This window comes from Anopheles bellator, chromosome 2 (assembly GCF_943735745.2).
Source record: "Anopheles bellator chromosome 2, idAnoBellAS_SP24_06.2, whole genome shotgun sequence".
Lineage (NCBI taxonomy): Eukaryota > Metazoa > Arthropoda > Insecta > Diptera > Culicidae > Anopheles > Anopheles bellator.
Genome location: NC_071286.1, coordinates 67,480,470 through 67,500,365, shown reverse-complemented (window position 1 = coordinate 67,500,365; position 19,896 = coordinate 67,480,470). Strand labels below are relative to the sequence as shown.

At 54.0% G+C, this 19,896-nt stretch overlaps 1 protein-coding gene across 1 annotated transcript in view; it reads right to left on the bottom strand.

Moving 5' to 3' along the window:
- Nucleotides 1-19,896, bottom strand: part of LOC131207912 (protein Shroom) — a 156,488-nt gene that overhangs the window by 66,707 nt on the left and 69,885 nt on the right. Inside the window, exons 3-6 of the mRNA XM_058200548.1 lie at nucleotides 18,521-18,747; nucleotides 8,380-8,956; nucleotides 7,236-8,219; nucleotides 6,117-7,178 (exon numbers count right to left, since the gene is read on the bottom strand). Of these exons, the coding sequence (XP_058056531.1) occupies nucleotides 6,117-7,178; nucleotides 7,236-8,219; nucleotides 8,380-8,956; nucleotides 18,521-18,747 (2,850 nt within the window). The remainder of the gene's footprint in view (nucleotides 1-6,116; nucleotides 7,179-7,235; nucleotides 8,220-8,379; nucleotides 8,957-18,520; nucleotides 18,748-19,896) is intronic.

Sequence of the window (19,896 nt, the reverse complement as noted above, 5' to 3'; positions counted from 1 at the left end):
GTCAGTTCTCTTTGGCGGGCGGCCGCAGATATCGGTCGGGTGGTGCTTCTTGATGTACCACCACCGTTGCACCACCAACCGTCCGTCTCGATTTTTCGGGTCAAAGAAATAGTTGCACGTTTCGGCCGCGGTCTGCTGACGAAACCCGCGCGAGGGCGCGCCAACGGTGCGAATTATGATTTTTTAATATTCACTCTTTTTCGATTACCGACCCCCTTTGGGTAGCGCGACAGTGAAAACCGTAACGAATCGTGGGGTCTGCCGAGGGCTCTGTCATTCGGTGTGCTTTTGGGACAATCAATGTTTCGTTCGGAAATTCGGGGCTTTGGGAGATGAAAAAAAAATGCCGCATAATATGTCATGGTCCCAAAACCGCAACCGATTGCGAATCGGTTTCTCAAGGCCGCATCCTTAATGCAAGGGGGAAATGCACATTGCCTTGCCATTGCAGGAGGTGCGCTTCAGAGCCCGGAGCCCGAACGGTCGATGGGTCACTAAAGGCACTAAATTACAGGGCACAGTACAGGAGCAGCGGTCCGCTACGATGTGGTCCAACGAAAAGTGATCATCGGGTAACGGTGAAAAGAGGGCATCGTTATCATCGCATCGATCGATCAGCAAACACCATCTCGAGAGTACCTCGTGGCCTGTTCGGTAGCAGAGTCTCGTCAGTCTAGAACAGCTTCTAAATTATGCAATGAACAGTGGCAGTGGACGCGTTTTCATTTCAAATGAAGAACTGTAATGAAAAATGGCTACCGTCAACACCTGGACTGTAAGATGAATGATCTCGTTGAAGAGAAGTGAATCTTGTAGATTTCTCTCGAGATTTCTCTTCAATTGAACAAACTCGCGTTCTGTTAACCTTTTAATCTTTGGAGCATATTTTTGCAAGCCAGACCAATTAACTAGGAACAGATTATCTGTCTGCGCTACACTGAATCATCGGTTTTTAAGCGAAAGAGGTTTTTCGACGCCTGACCTGCGAGCCATCAACTCAATATCAAACTTAGAGTTGACGCTTAATGCGTCTCTGTCCGTTCTAATGATAGAAAACAACAAAAAATGCCAGAATTTTCTAGCTCATCAGATATGGTTGCTACACTTTTGGTTCCTGTCTGGGTGCTTTAAGGGTCCAGGACATTCAGGAATCGTGCAAAAGTCACATTGGTCTACACACATTACAATTAATTTACAACATAAAAAGGAACTACAAGGAAGTGGGCATTAGGCTAACGATGAAATAGTCCACCAGTCTGCCCACAGACACAGTTCCCGCCTTAATGATGATGGAAATGAATCATCCATCGAATGATACGCAGATTAATGGCGAAATTTTAATGTTTTCGCACCACGGCACCAATCGCACACGGCGCAAAGCAGAACCGATTCACTTTCAATTTCCCACTCACCGCCGGTAGGCCGGGGTGGCCACCACCGTATCCGCGTGTTCCGATACCTTCCGATCCGAACCCCAACGGTATCACCGATTGGATGTGGCTAATTTTTTGCCTCCCATGCGCGTCGTCCGCAGGCTCTAAAAGCCCTCTGCCCACGAGGAACGTTTTAACGAACCGAGCACATGCAACGAGCACAACAAAAAACCCACTCGGAGTTCGGTACCGGTGCTCGGATCCTCCAAAATGCCACCAATGACGTATGGCGGAGTCGTTGCGGGACCACGAAGTAGTCACCGCGTTGCACCGAAACACAAACGGAAAGTCGGTCTGCGGGGGCCCGCGTCAGGCCCGTGATGGGTTTCCTCGATTCGTTGCAGTCGAAGCTGGCGGTTCCAATAAATTGCAGTTGCAATATGTTTACAATTTAGCCGCCGCAACACTTCATAAAACTTGTTACGCTATCAAATGCGACCACGGGGAGGGCCCGTTGGGGCCGCTGGGCCCGGTGAGTGATTGTGGATTTATTTGGGCGCCACGCTTAGTCCGACGGGTGGGCCGCCTCGTAATGCGCCGTTTGAAAGTATCGAGTGCCGCCGGCGACGAAACGGGCCATAATTTACTGTGAAGGGAGCTCTCCCGAAGCTTTGGCGACCCACCGGTCACTACGGGCCGGACTGGGTCGAATCAGTTGTGAGGACGGTCACTAGCACCTCGAGGTGTGAAGTGATAAGCTTTGTAGCTTCGGTTCGCTCGGCTCTAAATTGACACCGCCGGGTTGGATTGTCGTCCGCGTAAAGTACTCTGTAGCGAGTGTGTCCCAGCCTAAATGGGAGATAACTACGCTCCAGTGGCTCCCGGCTGTGGCTAGCTAACGAACCGACTGACCAACGCGCCCGGCCCGTTTTAGAAGGGGGAACGAAACCGTGCCCATATTTTTTGCGTAGCCTGACAACGAGGCCGACGCCAGGACCGAAGGAGCGCACGCTGGCACGTGGGCCCTACGCAAATTGTTGTGACATACGCGCGGCGTGGGGTAGAATGTTGCCATTTTAGCGGTGCAGCGACCGTAAATCGATTGACCTTTCTTTATGTTGCCGCACTTTTTCGAAGGAGCTTAAAAATGTAACGAAGAAACAGCACTCGAGTAACGCTTAGTAACGCCATCATGCGAGATGTCCATGAATTGCATACCTTTAGGCGCAACGACTGCGCAGCCACTTGATGAAGACCTGTGAGAAGACGCAGCCACTTTCAAACTGGTCTTTGAATAATCCAAATGGATTGAAACGACTGTGGAGTCCTCAATTTTATTTTCAGTCCCACGATAGCAGTTTGCCACCGTTTGCCCTTCAATACTCCAGAGGCCCATAATCAATTCGGAACCGAAAGCCCAAGGAAGGTGCCCGCCCCACGGTAAATATTGAACAAAATGCCATCTGTTACGATCTGCCGGTGTTTACTTGGGCAAAGATCAATTACAGTGACCTCCGGAACCTACGCGGGGCGAGGGAGTGACATTCTTTGATTTTATTATGCTCACCAGGCAACATTGTATCGGGCCTTCATGTAAACAACATGCGTACCCTCGTTTGAATCGGGCTGCCGCAAATGCCAACCGGCATCGGTTAATGGTGCCCTTTTTCCCTACTAACCGGGCACGGACACAAAACGCGGGGCGTGCTACCGTCGCGGAAGCCGTCGTACGTTCCGCGCGCGCTCCAGTTCCATAAATCGTTGCCGCCCCGCGTGACGATAGAAAATCGTGTATTGCTACATTCGGCCATTCGGCGGAACGCTGGGCCGAATGAAAATGGTTAATGTCAACGTGGCGCGGGGTTCTGGGCGCTCTGTGGTGTGGGTCAGCCAGCTCAGGCTTTCCCCGGACGGGAGCCCGACTGTCCGAGGACCAAGGATTGGCACATGGACATGGAAAGTGTGATGCGCTGCCCGCGCGTTCACTGTGATCGGTTCGGGCGACGCTTCTTCCTACGGTGGTGGTCACCAGCACGTCGGCACGATCTGCCACTATTATATCATTTGACAAGCCGCGAGACCGTTTGGACGGTACGGCCACGGAAGTGAGGGTGCAGCGCCGTGTGGCTGGGGAACAAACAGATGCCCCACGCCACAGAACGCGACATGGCGTGGCGTGGGGGGCTGGTTGGCACCGACAAGCATTTTCCATCCTCACGATCACGATTGCCAAACGACGGTTCTCCGGCTCCGCTCGGGCTTCGGCTCCTCACAGCCATCCATCCATCACGGGCGTGAATGGGAGGAAAACTGGGCCCATTCTGCCGGCCGGCACAGGGTGGTGGTGTAGATTACGATTTATACACCGTCTCTGGAGTGCATCTCGAGCCGGGGTTCACGAAACACGAAACATGACGATTGTTCCACGGAAGATCAGAAACCGCCGTCGCCGACAAAGCGGCCCCCTGCGTGATCGACTCTAATTCATTAGTTGTCACTACCGTGGCGGGCAAATGCATTGTGCAAAGCGATGCTCTCCGACGGCGGGAGGTCGCGCCTGTGAACGCCGTAGTTTACACAATTTCGAGCACTTTGTCCGAGAGATGAATTTGTGTTGAGACACCAAACTTAAGTCGGTGGTCTACCCCAAAAGAACCGTTATCGAAAGGCTACTTGGTATCAAAAGGATAGCTCTCCACGCGTTGTCCCGTTAAACGGTGCTCATCGATAAAACATCGATTTATTATCGAACTCGGTCCCGAGCGCTCTACAAAGTGGTTACATTCTACGGAACAAGGCTTGCCGTGGCCACCTTGAAGCGAGAAACTAAGAAAAAATATTGGTATCCTTCAAAACAGTATCCCCATCCGATCGACGGCGTCAACCGCCAATCGGAACGGGGCCAGGCCCCCGGGACGATAAAGTGCAACAAATGTTGCAGCCATTAATTGGTCGTTCCCGCCGCTTCCCAGGCACCCCGGAGCCTGGGCTCGATGTTGTCGGACCGAAAAAGGAAAGCAAACCCGGCGCGCGAAGAGTGGAACGATAAAAATCTAACCATTTTACCATAAGCGCGCGCCCCGTGCGAACGGTTTGTGATTTATTCTTCGTCCATTTTTTTCTTGCCATTGCCGTGTCCCAGATGGACGCGTGATAGGGCAGGAAGGTCGCTCCGTTCTTTGGTGGGGAACCCCGGACACAGCACGGCGGTGCTCCCCGGTCGGTGTTTGAGCTGCAAATGATTGCACTTCCCGGCAGCGCCCCGGCAATAACAACCTAAAAAACACGGTAAGGAAGTTAGGAACGCGGCCCGGCCGCTCAGTGACACAGCACTATGGCCGAGCTCCGCCTGAGCTAAGAGGCACGGCCAAAGATAACGTTTCTTCGCGGTATTCAGCGAAGAAGGGGGAACGGGCGGGTGGCCGGCCCGGAACGGATGAAAGCCCGTCACGAGTTTGTGCAAATTTTTCGCCGGCCACCGTTGCTCCACGCGGCACGGAGCTAATATTTATGGCAACCTAATTATCGAGGGCGCCCCCAGTGGGTGCTATAATTAATCAGCCGATATTCTAATGGGGTCAAAAGCTTAAGGCCCTAAGGACCGGCCCAATGGCCGCGGGCCGCGGCGATATGGTGTCGTCGGAAGGCGACGCCAAACTGGAGTGTTGTTGCAGTCTGGAGTCTGCGGAGCGTGCAAATCGCGTCCCTCTGAGGGGGGCCACCACTCGGCAGCACACAAAGGCAGCCTCTTGTCGGATCAATTAATGTCAATGTGGAGAGAAACTTCTTACAACAATCTCTCACCGTACACAATGTGCAACCACACGGCAATGGGCAAACATCATGACCGATCAAAGTGCAATATTAATAGGTGCTTAGATTTGATCCCGCCTCGTTCGGATTTCGAACGGAGCGCCGTAACGGTTGACCATAATTTGATAATAATAAATTCATGCCCATTAAGAATAGGTCAACTGCCGCAGTGAGGTGGGCGGTCTTGCTGGAAGAGCAGCCAGCCAGCCGCTGGCTACGGACCCCGAGGACCCTTAGATACAAAATCTACTTAACCGTGGCCAGCAAATGCTTGTATAATGATTCAATTACAAATCTGTCTCTTTCGTTCACTGCACGCGCCATGGCCATTGGGCAGAAGGATTCGCTGACGTAGAACAGCGGCTCCGGAACCCGGTGGCCGCTAGTACCGCGCCATTCCCCTTGAAGCCATTTGTCAGTCGGTTCAATAATTAAAGCAGGTAGCCCTCCCGGGCGAACGTATCACTGGGGCGCACAATGATGTTGTTGCCGTTGCATGTTCCATTAATTATCTACTTGTAGTCGCGGCCCGGCCAAACATTTATTTTCATCACATAAAATGTCCACCCCATGCCTATTAACAGGCCCGCGTTCGATTGGCGGGGTTTGTCCTGTCCGACACTTGGACACATTAACACCGCACCACCGGTGGGTTTTATTTATTGCAGTTTTGTTGCCGCACAACACTACGTTTGGGCAAAAACATAGGGCTCGAGTTAATCGCTTCGTGGCATGCCCCCAGCGTGAGCAACACCATTGAGATAGGAACAGTGTAAATCGCGCTGTAAATCCGCTCAATGTTAGACATGATCCATTTTGATCGTCATTTCAGAAATCGATTATGTTGATAGATAAACAAGGTAAGCTTATCGTTTCAAACGGCAGCCCATCCAAAAATGTTAATTCTATAAAAAAGAACAGAAATCCTACCTTTTGCTTCCCATCGAGATGAGCTGCTGATGCTGATGATACTGCTGCTGATGTTGCTGCGGCTGCTGCTGCTGCTGTTGATGGTGATGATGATGCTGGTGCTGATGCTGCAGGAACTGTTGCTGCATCTGCTGCAACGTTGCCTGCTGTCCGTTGCACTCGGCCAACGGTTGCACCGGCATGCGCGGTTTCAACGGTGGCGGTGGCGTTGTGCCGTTCGCTTTCAGCAGATACTCAGACACCGGTATCTGTTGCGAGTTGTGGGTACGTTTGCGTACGGAAATGCGTGTATCCGATTGGCGACCGGCCACAAACTGTGGCTGTACCGCCGCGATCATCAACGCAGACTGTGCGGAGTGTACGGTTTGCTGCATCGGCAGTGACAAGCGGTGATGCTCCTGCGAAACCCGGCCACCTCCACCAGCTTGGTACTGCATTCGGTGGTGGGCCGACGGTTGATGGTGCATCGAGCCCATCATAGCTCCAACCGAAGGAACCGTCTGCGTTTTGGCCATACTGGATGCCGGACGCCGGTGGCCATTCGACTGTGGTCCATCCGCGGCCGAGGATTGTTGTGGCTTCTTCGGTACCACCGGTGGCACCGAAACACCGTTTGAAGTCTTTGCCGAGGCCGAATTCCCTCCCGGGTGTCCCGTCTGCGGACCGGGTGGTGACAGATTCTCGAACGTGGACGCCCGGTAAAGGCTCTTTTTGTTCGTCTGACCAGCGAAACTGTTACGCCGACTGGCGGAGTTCGACCGGCTGTCACCGGAGTCGCTCAGCTGGCGCATGTGACGCAGGATTTCCGGTGGCGGCGGTGGCAACGGTTCGTCCTGGTTGATGATCAGCACGTCCTCGGTCGGGTGGAGCAGCGGAGGAGGCGGTGGCAACTCGGGGCTCGGTATTCGCAGCATCGGGTTCTTCGGCGGACGCTCCGGGACCCAATCGTCGAGGGCTATGATGGGTCCCATGATCATCGGGCCGAGCAGATCCTTGGACAGCTGCTGCCGCTGCTGGATCAGCTTATCACGGATCGATGAGTATTCCGAGGCGGATGAGGTTCTAAAAGAAGAAGGGTCGTTGAGTGTGAGAATCGAGGAAGCGTGCGAGCCAACATACCTTCTGACGGTGGCCATATGAGCCGACGGGTACGGTACCAAACTGCCACCACCCATCGGTACCATCGAGGCACGGTTTCGCGGTGGTGGCGGCGGCGGTGGTGCTCCATCCAGGGACGAGATCAGTTCAAGACTTTCGCTCGTCATTGCGAGCGTCTCCGTTGGGCTGCTACCGGGTAACCCATTGGTCTGGGCCGAGGACAGTATCAGCGTGGCGTTGCTGATCATTTGCTGCTGCTGGAGATGGTGCTGCTCTCCCAGCGCGGAAGCCGGCGAAGGAACTACGACCTTGTTGAGCAAGTTCATCGTGTGCACGGAGGCGAGTTGATTGCGAAGGTTGTTCACCGCCAGCTTGTCGAGCTGCTGCTGAACGGCCAGACTGCTCGGTGGGGAGTAGCTGCCCATCGACAGCGGACCACCGTTCGAGAGCTCCATCATACTTCCGGCGGCCGACGAGTAGGCGCTCGATATGGACGAGCGTTGCGAATGGGCACTGCTCGGAGAAACCACCGTCGCCACCGATGACGGTGGTGACGACGATAAAGCGGACGGTGACCCGCCGGAGTTACTGCTTGTCCCACCCGGCGAGCCTGCGGAGCCCGTCGATAGGTTCAGTGAGGTCGGCCGCTGGTGAATGCTTTCCCGGGCGTGCTGTTGCTGGCGCTCGAAGTACGATATGACGGCGTTCTTCTGGAACGCCTTCAGCGAAGGGTTCGAAACGCGGTGCGTTTTGCTCGGATCGAAGTACGTGTACCGCTGCTGCTTGCCGGATGGCGATAGGGAACTGGAGTTGGCTGCCGCCGCAGCGGCCGCCGCTAGATTAAGCTGACTGAGCTGCGTCTTTCCGGGGCCGGTAGTGCTACTGTTCAGGCTCGATGTGCTGCTACTATGCAGACTGATTCCGTGATGTTGGTGCTGCTGTTGATGCTTCTCCAGCTCGTTTATCCGCTCCGCCACCGACTGCCAGTTGTGGGAGTTTAGTTGCCTACGAGAAAGAAGCAACGAGAATGAAGGCATAAATTCGGGAGAGCTCGCTTTAAGTGAGTAATCTTCGGAAAGCGATCTTTCGTTCGCGCGATCGCGAACGGAAATCCAGTCCCCCCAAAAATGTGTCGGGCACCGATAAATTGTGCTAATATACTCACTTGAAATCGGTCATCGAGCCAGCGCCTCCGGCGGACGACCCGTTGCTGGTGCTTCCGCCGCCGCCGCCACCACCACCACCACCACTGCTGCCAGCGCCCGGTGGTTCCGTGTACGTGCTGATCGGAAACAGCCGATTATTGCTACGACTAGAGCGGCTGGTCGCGGATGCGGAACCGCCGGACGTCGTCGATCCCGTGGGCGATCCCGAGCCGGGTGCCGTTGTTCCACCGGTGGCCGTCGACGACGACGACGCAGCAGCTGAAGCGGTGGCGGCCGTCGGTGAAGTCGGCGAAAGATTGTTGCCGTTGGCACCGTTCGCAAGCAAATGACTGTGTCGATGCTGCTGCTGCTGCTGCTGCGGTGGCCGATTATGGTTCTGCTGTTGATGGTGGTGGTGGTGAAGACTTTGCTGCTGTTGTTGGCGATGCGTCAGTGTGTTGAGTAGCGAGCCCGTCGACTGAGACACACCGCCAAGCGTCGATTGGTCATCGTTCGACATGTACAGGATGCTCTCGGAGTTGTGCCGCTGCGGCGTCCGGACGCGCGAACTGTGCGCAATCAGCTGCGAGGTTGAACCTGTCCCGGTGGAAGAAAAAAGGGGTTGCCAAAAAAAAAGAACGGTAAACTCAGTGTCTCAGTTTGGCTTACAAGTGCTGCGGACAAACGGCACGACAAGTTCATCGTTTCATCTCAATGGGCTTGTGCAAATATTTGCGCAATACTTTAGTGTGCGCGCCGTCCGTGCGTGACGGATTAAGTCGCACGGATTACCGGATGCAATTCACATTCCCGATCCCCATCTTTGTTTGCTGTTGTTTGTTGATGGGTGATACGAAACCGGAAAAAATGCAGATCACTTCACGTCGTGGTCATAAACATGGGAGACGATGAAAAAGACGGTCGATTCACCAACTTATGAGTTGTGTGAGGTTATGGGAATGGGTTTGCAAAGACCGACTGAGAGCTGGATGACCGCCACCGAAGGACACGGCAAATCAGTTTCCAATTTCCTGGTTCAAGCGCGTTCCAGAACGGGACTCGAGGCAGTCCCGGGCTCAACAATGGATACGGAAGTGAGGTGATCGAGCGCTGTTGGAACGAGCAAGTAATTCGATCATTGTTTCAAGTGGTCCCCCCCTTCGATGGCGGCGACCCTTGCGGCGCTCCAAAGTGATCGATCTCTTTCATCTCTTCCAGCTGACGGCAACGGCGACCATTGCATCATTATCGCGGATCAGCGATTCGGAATTCTTGCACGCGTGTCCGGGGACATTATGCGTCTCGGAAATCGGAGACTCCAGCCGGCTGCACCCTAGAGCGTTCAACCTCTGGTACCTCGGTTGACGTGCCGATCGTCACCACTGCGGTGCGGTCGCCGGCGTCGGCGTGTTGGCCTGCGGGGCTTATGCAAATTGTGCAGCACCTCCCGCCGCGTTGTCGTCGGCTGATTGATTCATTGTTTCACTGCGAAGGATGTGGAGCGCCATCGACGTGACACAAACGCAAAAGTGGAGCACTCGGTCCTCGGTCTCCGATCGCGAAAGGGAAATTAGTCGACGATCGCACATAGGCACCATCGGGTTCGATGACGTGAGTCTCGAATTCCTTCCCAGGACCGGGGCCACTTCGGTGAAGAGTGAGTCCCCGGTGAACCGTGAAGTGTACTTTCGATTTCACTCGACGCGACGGTAACCACAGCCACCGCCGCCGATGTCGGTCGAGCACTTTCAATGTCAACGTGCGCCACAACCTCGGTCACAATGGACGGACGCCACGCGAGAACAGTGAAATGGCGGAACAACGGCAATAGCTCGCGGATGTAATACGTTTGGCGCGCGCATTACGAATGGCCGCCGGGACCGCGTGTGGCGGTGCCTTCTACGGACGGCTGGGAAGCCACCGCCAACACCGCAGAATCACACTCCTGTGTCGACCCGAGCCCGACGACGATTCGCTCATTAGCGTGAATCAATCATAAAACAGTAAAAGCGCCAGTGTCGAGGCGCCAACTCTACTGGCTAACAAATTAACACAAGCCGCTCGCGCTCGCGTAATACGTTTACGCGCGGTTTACGTGACCACCAGGAGTCGCCCACTGAACCGCCCGGAGTCACAATAGATGATCAACCCCAAACGGAGTTCCGAGGACCGCCCCTCCCCATCATACAAAGGTCCGTGTCCCGTAGATTCTAAATTACAATTATTGGATGCCCGAAACCGGGACCGGAAATCGTTTGTGGCCGTTCGTTCGAAAATGGAATTAAAGTTGACGATAATTGCGCACCCGGCCGAAGCCGAAGACGACCACGGCGGCGGCGGCGACGGTGATGTCCTCGAACTCTACGTGGCCGTCCGCTAGGTGCGAAGGCGTTTAGTAATTCTTGTCCGCCCATACCCCGCTGGGACGCCCTTTCTTGACGCAGATGATGCACGGTTGGGGCTGTAATTCGCCATTTTACGACACACTGCGTGCCACAGCGAGCGATGGCGAGCGATGCAGTTCTTCCTCATTTGGATTCTAATGAGCTTCGGAGACGCGACGACGGCTTCTGGTTATAAATCTGTACGGATTGAAAATATTTGCCAGAAGCGCCGCGTTAATTAGAATGATTAACGAAGGGCTTTATTGGCCGCCACCGCCGTCGCCATAAAACTGCCAAAGGAAGCGCGATCGGCGTGTATGGTTCTTTCTTCGGTGAAAATAATCTATCGTACGTAGCGAAGGGCGCACTTCGAGTGACGGATTATCCTGACACGCTGCGTTCCGCGAATCAGCGGACACCATTAGAATGTCCTTCAAGCGGTGCTGGTGACTGGTGGCCGGACCATGATGAGGTTTATATGATCCTGCGTTGTTTTTTGTTTTTAATATTCTCATCCGTCCGCCACCATCGGCCACCGGCGCGAATCGATCGAGCTGCCAGCCAGCCAGCCAGAGGAACAACGATAGATCTATCAGACAATTTTATGGCGGAAATCGCGTTGATTGCAATGAGTCCCCTCGCTCGAGGGGCGGCTCGAGAAGCGTGCAAGCAATTCACACCCCGTTGGTTCAGAGAGGACTGCTAAGCACTTTGGCGGGACAAGTTCTTGGTGGGCTCGATCGATCGAAAGGGGCCGCTTTGTGCGAACGCCTCCTCCGTCGGGCGTTCGTGTTTTATTGAGCGCCGAGTGTAATTGTTTTCCTTTCGCCCCTTGCGCTGTAGGTCTGTAGATTGTGTGTATTTTTTTGCGCCATTGCTCACTTCACTGGTCCATAAAATGTGGTTTAAGAAAACACAAAAAAGGCAAGAGCCAGTCCCCTCGCTGGGGCGCTGAGAAGTTATCGGAAAGTCATTTCCTACGCGTCCCGGGTAAGTAGAAAATACGGCTAAATGTGTGCCTCGACCGTCGGCTGTCGCACGGTTTACGTGAAATCCACGGCATGACGGCCGCGAAGAAGACGATGACGAAAAAAGCAAGCCGCTCGATGCACCTCGACAGTGATGGCCGCCGCACGCGAACTGCCGCTTGCTGCTGCGCAATCGATGATGGATCGATGATCCTTCAATTTTGCTTAATCCCACGTTGCGGCGCGCACCGAAGAAATAATCCGCAAAATTATGGTCCATAAAATTTGTGATGAAAAACCGACCGACCGACGATGGCGTGGCCACCGCCAGAGCGGCCCGGGCAGCCCGGGTTGCATCGGAGCGATAGGAGTGATTCTTTTACGATGTAAGAACATTGGGCGCGCCTGAAGGCAACCATCGGCACAGCTAAAATCATAAGAATCAAAACAATTAAGTACAGCGATCGGCGGACCAAAACATTGTCGAACCCGGCTCGAAGGACCGCACTGGACCAACCCCGAGCGGCCTATCAGCCGGCAGGGTGGTTGATCGGGATGATGGTGGTGGCCTCGGGAATGCTCATTAAAGGCAATCAAAGCGACGGAACAGGCCCCGACGACTGATTAGTCCCGGGACGGGAGTGTCGATCGTAAAGCGTGTGGCGACATTACAGGATCAATAAACTGCGTCCGTCCGTCCGTGTCGCTTACCCACCGCGCACTGCACTTAGTTGGTCCGTGCGCAAATTTATGTTATCTCATTTCCATCAACATCAACCGATGGCGGCGGCGACAACATCGGGATCGATCATCAAATCGCAACGGATTTCTTTCCGGGACTCTGGCCGTTGACCACCTTCGGCCGACAATGGAATGCTCTCGAACAAAAAAAAAAACAAAAAGCCGAAACACAATCACATAATTAATTGTTTCTCGTAAAAGTTATTACACTATTAGTTAAAAAACGATTTGTCTTGCATCCGGCCCCCTGGTTCCGGCTGGAGACAGCATAAAAATTAATGCTCGTTGCGCGCGCTCGCTGCACATTAGAGAGGCAGGGAGCAGCGAGCTGCCCCTTTTTTCCTGGAACATGCTGCGCCACATAAACCATTGCAGTGGGGCTGTTCTCGAGGAACGCCTCCTGGGAGTAGCCAAGCGTGGAGCAGCGGCGAATGAAGGAGCCCAGGAGCGTCACGAAAACTGCTGCCACCTGCCACACACGCGCAAAAACCACCAAACGTTAATCTTCAAGGTCGTGGCCGCAAGCATAGCGCATCATCTGATGGGCCCTTCTTCCTTCTCGTTGCCAGAGGGGCACACAGAAAAAAGGTCGGCTCCAACCAAACCCAACAATTTGCGAAAACTCTGCCCCCCGAAAATGTGGTGCTCCGAAATCAGGCGCATCTTCCTGTGGGCGCGACGTCCAGCCGGCCCTGGGGGCCTGCAAAATGGCACCAAACCTACAGGTTTGGTCGACGGTTGCGCTCCACGCATTTGCGCGCGCGATTGTGGCGACCATCTTCATTCCTTTCTTCGCGCAAAAAAACGGGAGCAAGAGAAGAAGCATTCCCTCGCCCGGAACCGTGGAGTAGCACGGGTGTGCGAGTGAGAGAGAAAGCAGGACAGAGAGAAGTGGAAACTCGTTTTTGCGACCAAACCTGTTCTGATCGTCCTCCTCCCGGACCGGCAGAAATCGTTCTCGTGCATCAACCAACCGAGCCAGCCAACGGCTCATCTGGCTGCCGAAGCCTTCGCCGATGGGAATGACTGCAGCCCACCGCGGTCCATGAAAGTGCATTCACTTCTGCTTTCGATAACGCATTCTCGGTTCGCCGGGCACAGGGCCTATGCAGGAGAAAAGCTTCGTCCGAGAGCCAAAGATGGGGCTGACTTACGAGAGGCAGTTTTAAAGATCCTACCCTCCAAGATTGGCTGTTTGAACCAAAGTTGCTAGCTTGTGCTCGGTGTCGCCATAAAGTTTTTATTGCATCTGTAATTTTTTTTGTTTATTAATACTTAGTTGGAGAAGTCAAAGGTGTACTACTGAACCGTACGTCCAAATGGTTCAAATTTATCACCAAAAATATATTATCAACTCGGCAAACCTTGCGTATATTACGCCCAAGCTTCGGAAGACGTGCTGGCCATCGGAAAATGGTGATCTTCAAGATCGTACGATCGCAGAATTTATTTCCTCCTGGCTTACATGAGGCTACAGATTTATGCCAACAATCAGTCAACGACCGATGCTCACATGTCCGTTATCGCCTTATTGAAAAACAGGATCACTTCGACTCATACTATATTGACAAGCCGCAAATTTCGATGATACCTCACATAGCTATTGTTCAATAAAATATCAAGATAAGTCCAGCATTATTAAAAGGACCTGTTGAAAACACTTGGCACTGCAATTAATCGGTTTCGATGCAAAAGACGTCAGTTCGATCCTTGACAGTGGATCAACTTGAGTGCCAACTTCAAGTTGTTGCTTAATACTGCTCTGTCCGTTTTAATAATAATAAATTAAACGTTTGGCGACGGTTGCCATTGTCGTTGTGTGCTAATCTCCATTTTTATCTCAAATAATTTTTAATCCTCAAAAGACCACTCTCATTAAATTCCCCCAAAAATTAAGCAGAAGAACGAAAGGCTACCACCGTACACCGAACAGGGTGACGATCTTCGATCTTCGAGTCGCTGATGATGATGATCGCCCCCGTCGCGCTCCTCCAAAACTCACCGCCACCAGCGATGTCATTAAGGCTTAAACGATTCCGATTCGCATTTTTGCGGAATTCGAAATGAACTCAGCGGCGGGCTCGATGGGGGTGAGCACCAAATCAACCATTAACCGGTCACCACCGCACACCGCACGTCCCGCCGCTTCTGGCTTGCTGGCCGTTGAACTTTGGGCGACGATAACGAACGGGGTTCGTGACGCCTGCAGAGCGGCGTTACCGGCTCGTGATTTCACGATCACGGCGCACGCCCTCCGGCGACCTTCTTTATCATTCGCTGGGCGACCATTTTGTTTCTGCCACGAAACGGCACTTTGGACGTGCGGGCCTTCGTAGGCCTTAGAATTGGCTCCGTGCTCCGTACATTCTAATCCAATCCGCGCGTGCCCGATCCCCGGGTCCGCCGAAAGCACGCAGAGCGCGTCAAGTCCTTTATCGGGCGGGCATGGCGGAGCAGAAAACCAGTTTGGCCATTTTTTTCGCTTTTTTTTTCAACGGAGGGGGGGCCCGGGTCCACGGACGGTTCTAGGGCACCCGTGTTCTTCGGCACCCTCTCCCGAGGACCGGGGGTTCTGCCGTGCTCCGGTTCCAGTTCGTGGTTCTAGAATCATAGCTGGGGAGCACGCGATCGCGCGCCACTAACGCTGCTGTCTCCATGGTTCCCCTTTGCCACATTTTGCAGCGCTTTTCGGACTGAGAATGCGCCTCAGTTGCTAGACTATTGGCTATTTCTTTCTTCGCAAGTCCGTAATTTATTGGCCACCCGATCGAACTCAAGGTTTCTCGAGGGCCAAGGGATCCCGAGCGCCGATGAAGATCGTTCCTCTAACAAGGGCGTCTCGTTGTCGTCGTCGCCCGCCCTCGGATTGTGACACTAGTCCGCCCAGCGACTGACTCTTGTGGCTAGCAAATCGCGGCATTCGGACGTCTAGAGGGTACCTCTTACTGCCGCTTGTTTCGTTCGATGCGTGACGACGCAGTGACAGAACCAGTGACAATCGATTGCGATCGCGCGCAGAAACCAGGAACGCTGCCGTCTGGGCACACGCCACGATGTATATCTTGCCGCCGGATCGTCGGGGTGCCGGACAGCGGATTGGCGTTGATCAAGTACGCGAACGGTACCGGTTTCCAGGGCAGCCTGCTTCAGCGAACCAGGCACACATTTGAATATGCGTGCGTATGTTTATCTATCAAAGTCTGCTCCTTGCGCATGTCTAGATCAACACTCCACGGAGCCGTCAGAACGCTCCCGTCCCGTCCTCTCGACCATCAACGGGGTTTGTGGGCTAAATCGCCTCTATCGAGTTTCTAACGCCCACTTTAGTCGGGGTCGCGTCGTGGAATCCACTTGATCGACGGCGCGGACTATGCTTCGAGTGCCATGACAGATCGAGTTCCTCAATACGCGCCGATGAAGATGTTTAGATGACGCCACATCGGGCTGACGCCAAGACGCCTAAGCATGTTTGTGTTTGGACTTCATGCTTGACGAGCTCCAATTGCTACTGTTTTGACGAAACGATCAGTCGATCGGTATGACAGTTGGAACCGTGACAGATCGTCAGACAATCCAGCAGTTGGTTCATAATTTGTACGACCAGCTGGAGGTACGGTAGCCATGGCTCACTTACTCGAGATCAACTAAGTCATTTTGAGATCAATTTGTGATCATTGTTAACCAATGCAATGGGATGACGGGAACTTGTCGGACGTGAAACAATCTGGTGATCCGGACGGGAGTAACGCTCCCAATCAGAAGTTTTTTTTTTTTTTTCCTTTGATTATAGAGATTTTGAGTGGTGTGCTCATTCATCTCTTGGCCCAATCAGAAGTGTTGTCAGTTAATCATTCGCTCCTTCAACGGACACTGATAGGCCATGGGAGCGTTGTGAGAACAAGCGTTGACAGGATCCATCGCTACCACGTCATGCCACGAGTGGCAGCTGGCCATAAAAAGAACCGAACAAGCAAGCAACTGCCGCGTTTCTGCCACGGAAGCCATCATCCTGTGGCCCGGTGACCGGGTGCAGATCACCAGACCGCTGAGACCGATCACCCCCCGGGGATAGGCAGTCCGCCGCTGTAAGTCCGACTGACCGGTAACCTTTCCGTGGCTTGCGCTTGGTCGATAACCTTTCGCAAGCCGCCCAACCCAGTCCAGCCCCAGCGCCCGGCCTCGCAATCACAATAAATCCATCAGAATAAATAGTAAACATTTTAATCAGAAGACAGCGCAACCACTCGACTTCCTTGCCCGGTAATGCACCGCGAGTGCACGAGTGGATGGCAGATTTACGACGGTGGTGCTCCGCTTCGGCGAGGTGCACCGAAAGAGGTGCTACAATTTACGCGGGATGACGAAAGGGATTTGATTTATTTGTTTCCAGCGTCGGGGCGTGGGGCGGGAAAAATGGCCATTCCAACCTTGACGTGACGCAAGAACAGCGCTTCTGCACGCTAAACGGACACGTAAGTGATCGTAATTGCTGGCCGCCGAGTGTCTAGCCGATCATTATCAAACTTCGCCGGAGCGCAAGCACCCACCGGGGGTTCAGAGGGCCCCCTCGCCCTGGACAAGGCGCGTCGCCTCGAAGACAAATCTGCTGCCCCCACGCGCAGCGGCATCGCAGGCAAGTGTCGTGTCGAACACGCTCCCCTCCTGCACAGCTCGGTTCGCCGGGTGCGCTTAGGATAGGCTAGGTCCGGGTTGCTTCCCGGGGGCGCAGCAAGGACATCGACCTCATGATGGGCACCGAGCGTACCGGAGCAAGGAAACAATTTACACGGACGCCGTTAAATCGTGTTCGTCGGCGGGGCGGAAACTGAAAATCACCACCACAAAGAACCGATTCCTTCGCGGGCGTGCCAAATGCCAAGGTCAGTGGCCGATGCGCGAGCCACACAGCAACGGCGCGCGAGCGTGGGCCCCTTGAGAGGGCAAAGGTTTTTCAATTTATCGAAAAACGTGTGCGTGGAAAGTCCCGAAAGAATAATGATCCTTCGTCTGCCTCCGGTTTTGAAAGTGCGGCGGCCCTCGAAAAGCCCACTGTCGAGGGGTCCCACCGATGTGCGCCCGCTGGTGGTGTTCTATTATTTATGACTGATTTGCATGAAAAAGGCTTTCTTCGCGAGAGCGCGCGCTTCGATTTGAATAGTTCCATTAACGCACGGCCCGTAGCCACCCACCCACCCACGCCGATGATCGCGCGCCGCGCACTTAACTTATTGATGATCACTTATGCTTTTCTCTTACCCTCCCGGTGCCCGGTGCACGGCAGCCAAATAGAACCATTTTCCTACGCGCAGACACAGAGCCGAAGCAATCTCGTGCAGACCACGGAACAGCAATCATCCCGAACGGGGAAGGCAATCCGGTCGGGAGAACCCATCGGACCCGTCCCCGGACCGCGGGTGATAAATCTCGCACATAAATAGAAAACATAAGGCAAAACAAATCTGCCAGCCACCGGCCGAATGGTGCGCCCTTTCGCACGGGGGCCAATATTTTACTTTGAGCGCGCCCTTCGAAAAGGGCAAAATAGAGCGGGTGACGAGGGCGAAGTGCCCCGGTCTCGTTGCATCAGCTGCACCGCGGCGTATGCAAAAAGGTCACCGGAGCCAGGGCCGGCAACGAGAACGAGAATGCTTCGATTACAACGAAAGACTTCGGCCGCTCGAAATACAAGCGACGAACCCGACGAAACTATTATCACGCGAGAGAGAGCGAGACACGGACCAAACAGGGGATGCAAATCGAGTCGGGGTCAGCACCCCCCGTGGGGCGTAGTGAAAACACAATTCATGCCAACCCCACCGGGCCACTGTAATGGGCCACTTGCGAGAGACCGGACCGACCGATGAGTCGCAATCGTACAATGGACACAACACAAGGGGGATTGAGTTGTGTGTTCGAACGCGAGAGAACCAATCCGGTGTGTCCGGCGGACAAAGAAACCCGACCGGGCTGATCGCGACGAGCGTCGCGGGGTTGTCAAGAATGATGACTGATAATTTCTCCTAAAGTCTGTGCTTAATTTCACCTCGTCGTTCGCTCGCGCTACTTACCGGCACTGGACAGGGCGGACGTACCGGTCGCATGGCTGGCCACCGACACGTCGCTCATCGAACCGAGCCACTTGAGGGTTTCCGTCGACGAGCTGTTGCTTTCGGCCGAGCTGTGGCTATCGCCGATGCTGCTACCCGCGGAGGACACCGCCAGCTGTTGCAGGTCCTGCTGCGACCAGTTGTGCGACGATCGTGACGACAGCAGCAGCTCACTATCCTGACGCAATCTGGAAGTGCGAAAAAAAAATGGGAAAATTTGTAGCAAAAGCGCGTCAACTAAAATGGGGACAACATGACGGGGTGCCCTGCGGAACTTGCGTCACTCCCGTCACCCATTTCGCTATAAATAATTCGATCGAGCTGGAATTTGGCATCCCGGGCGCCCTGTGTCGGTGTGGCGTGTTATTATTGATGGGCTTTTGTGTGGCCAATTTCGAAACGGTTGTCACCTTCGGACCCAGGGGCAGTTGTTGCCGCCCCCAGTTTAGGGAGCCGCGACAAGACGACGACGACGACTACTGTCTGTCGTGGGGCGCACGGACAAATCATAAACCATTCGCCGATCGCGATATGTTCGTTCGCGGTGGTAGAGCGTGATAAACTTTGACTAATGGTCGGCTGCAGATTATTTATTTATCTGCACGGTGGCGTGGTGTTGGGCCGAACCCACCCCCGGGAAGCCCGAGCGGAACTGCCGGCCGGTAACTGCCCGATGTGTTGGGTGCAGCATCGGGCGGGCTGCTGTCGCCGGCACGTTGCTATCCGCGAAGCCCATCGCCGCCACACTTTCGAGTGTCTTTGGAATTTATTTTCGATCCTGAATTGACCATTGTTGCAATGGCCCCCCGCCCGAGCCTGTGTACTGCGCATTCCCGGGGGCCTAGGCGAAACATCGCCGTGTTTATTTGCCTGTGTTTTTTTCTTGTTCGTTCGAGGGCGCTGAAGTGTGAAATAACAAAGGGCACACTGCATAATTTATCTGCCCGCATGTAAAGCACCCGGCACGGGCAAGGAATTGGCAACCGCAAGGATCTCGCCTTGAAGTGGAGTCATTCGAGAGTAGAAAAGAAAACATTCCTCCCACTGAAGCTGGGAGGCTATTAATATTCACCGAATTGTACTGTTCATTGTTCAGGACGCTGCGGTCTGCGGACAGATCTTTACAGACGTTCGCGGGTAATCGTAACAACCAAACAGGCTTGTTCGTGACAGAAAGAGAGAGTGAGAGGATCGAATTATGGGGTGGGAAAAAGATGGTCATCCCGTCCGTAGCAATCTGATTCGCGGTCCCCAAATGGGGACTCTCCCAAATTTATTGCTTCCTTGCCCCCAGTGCACAGTACAACAGGCTGGCCCCGATCCTGATCGCTGATCGC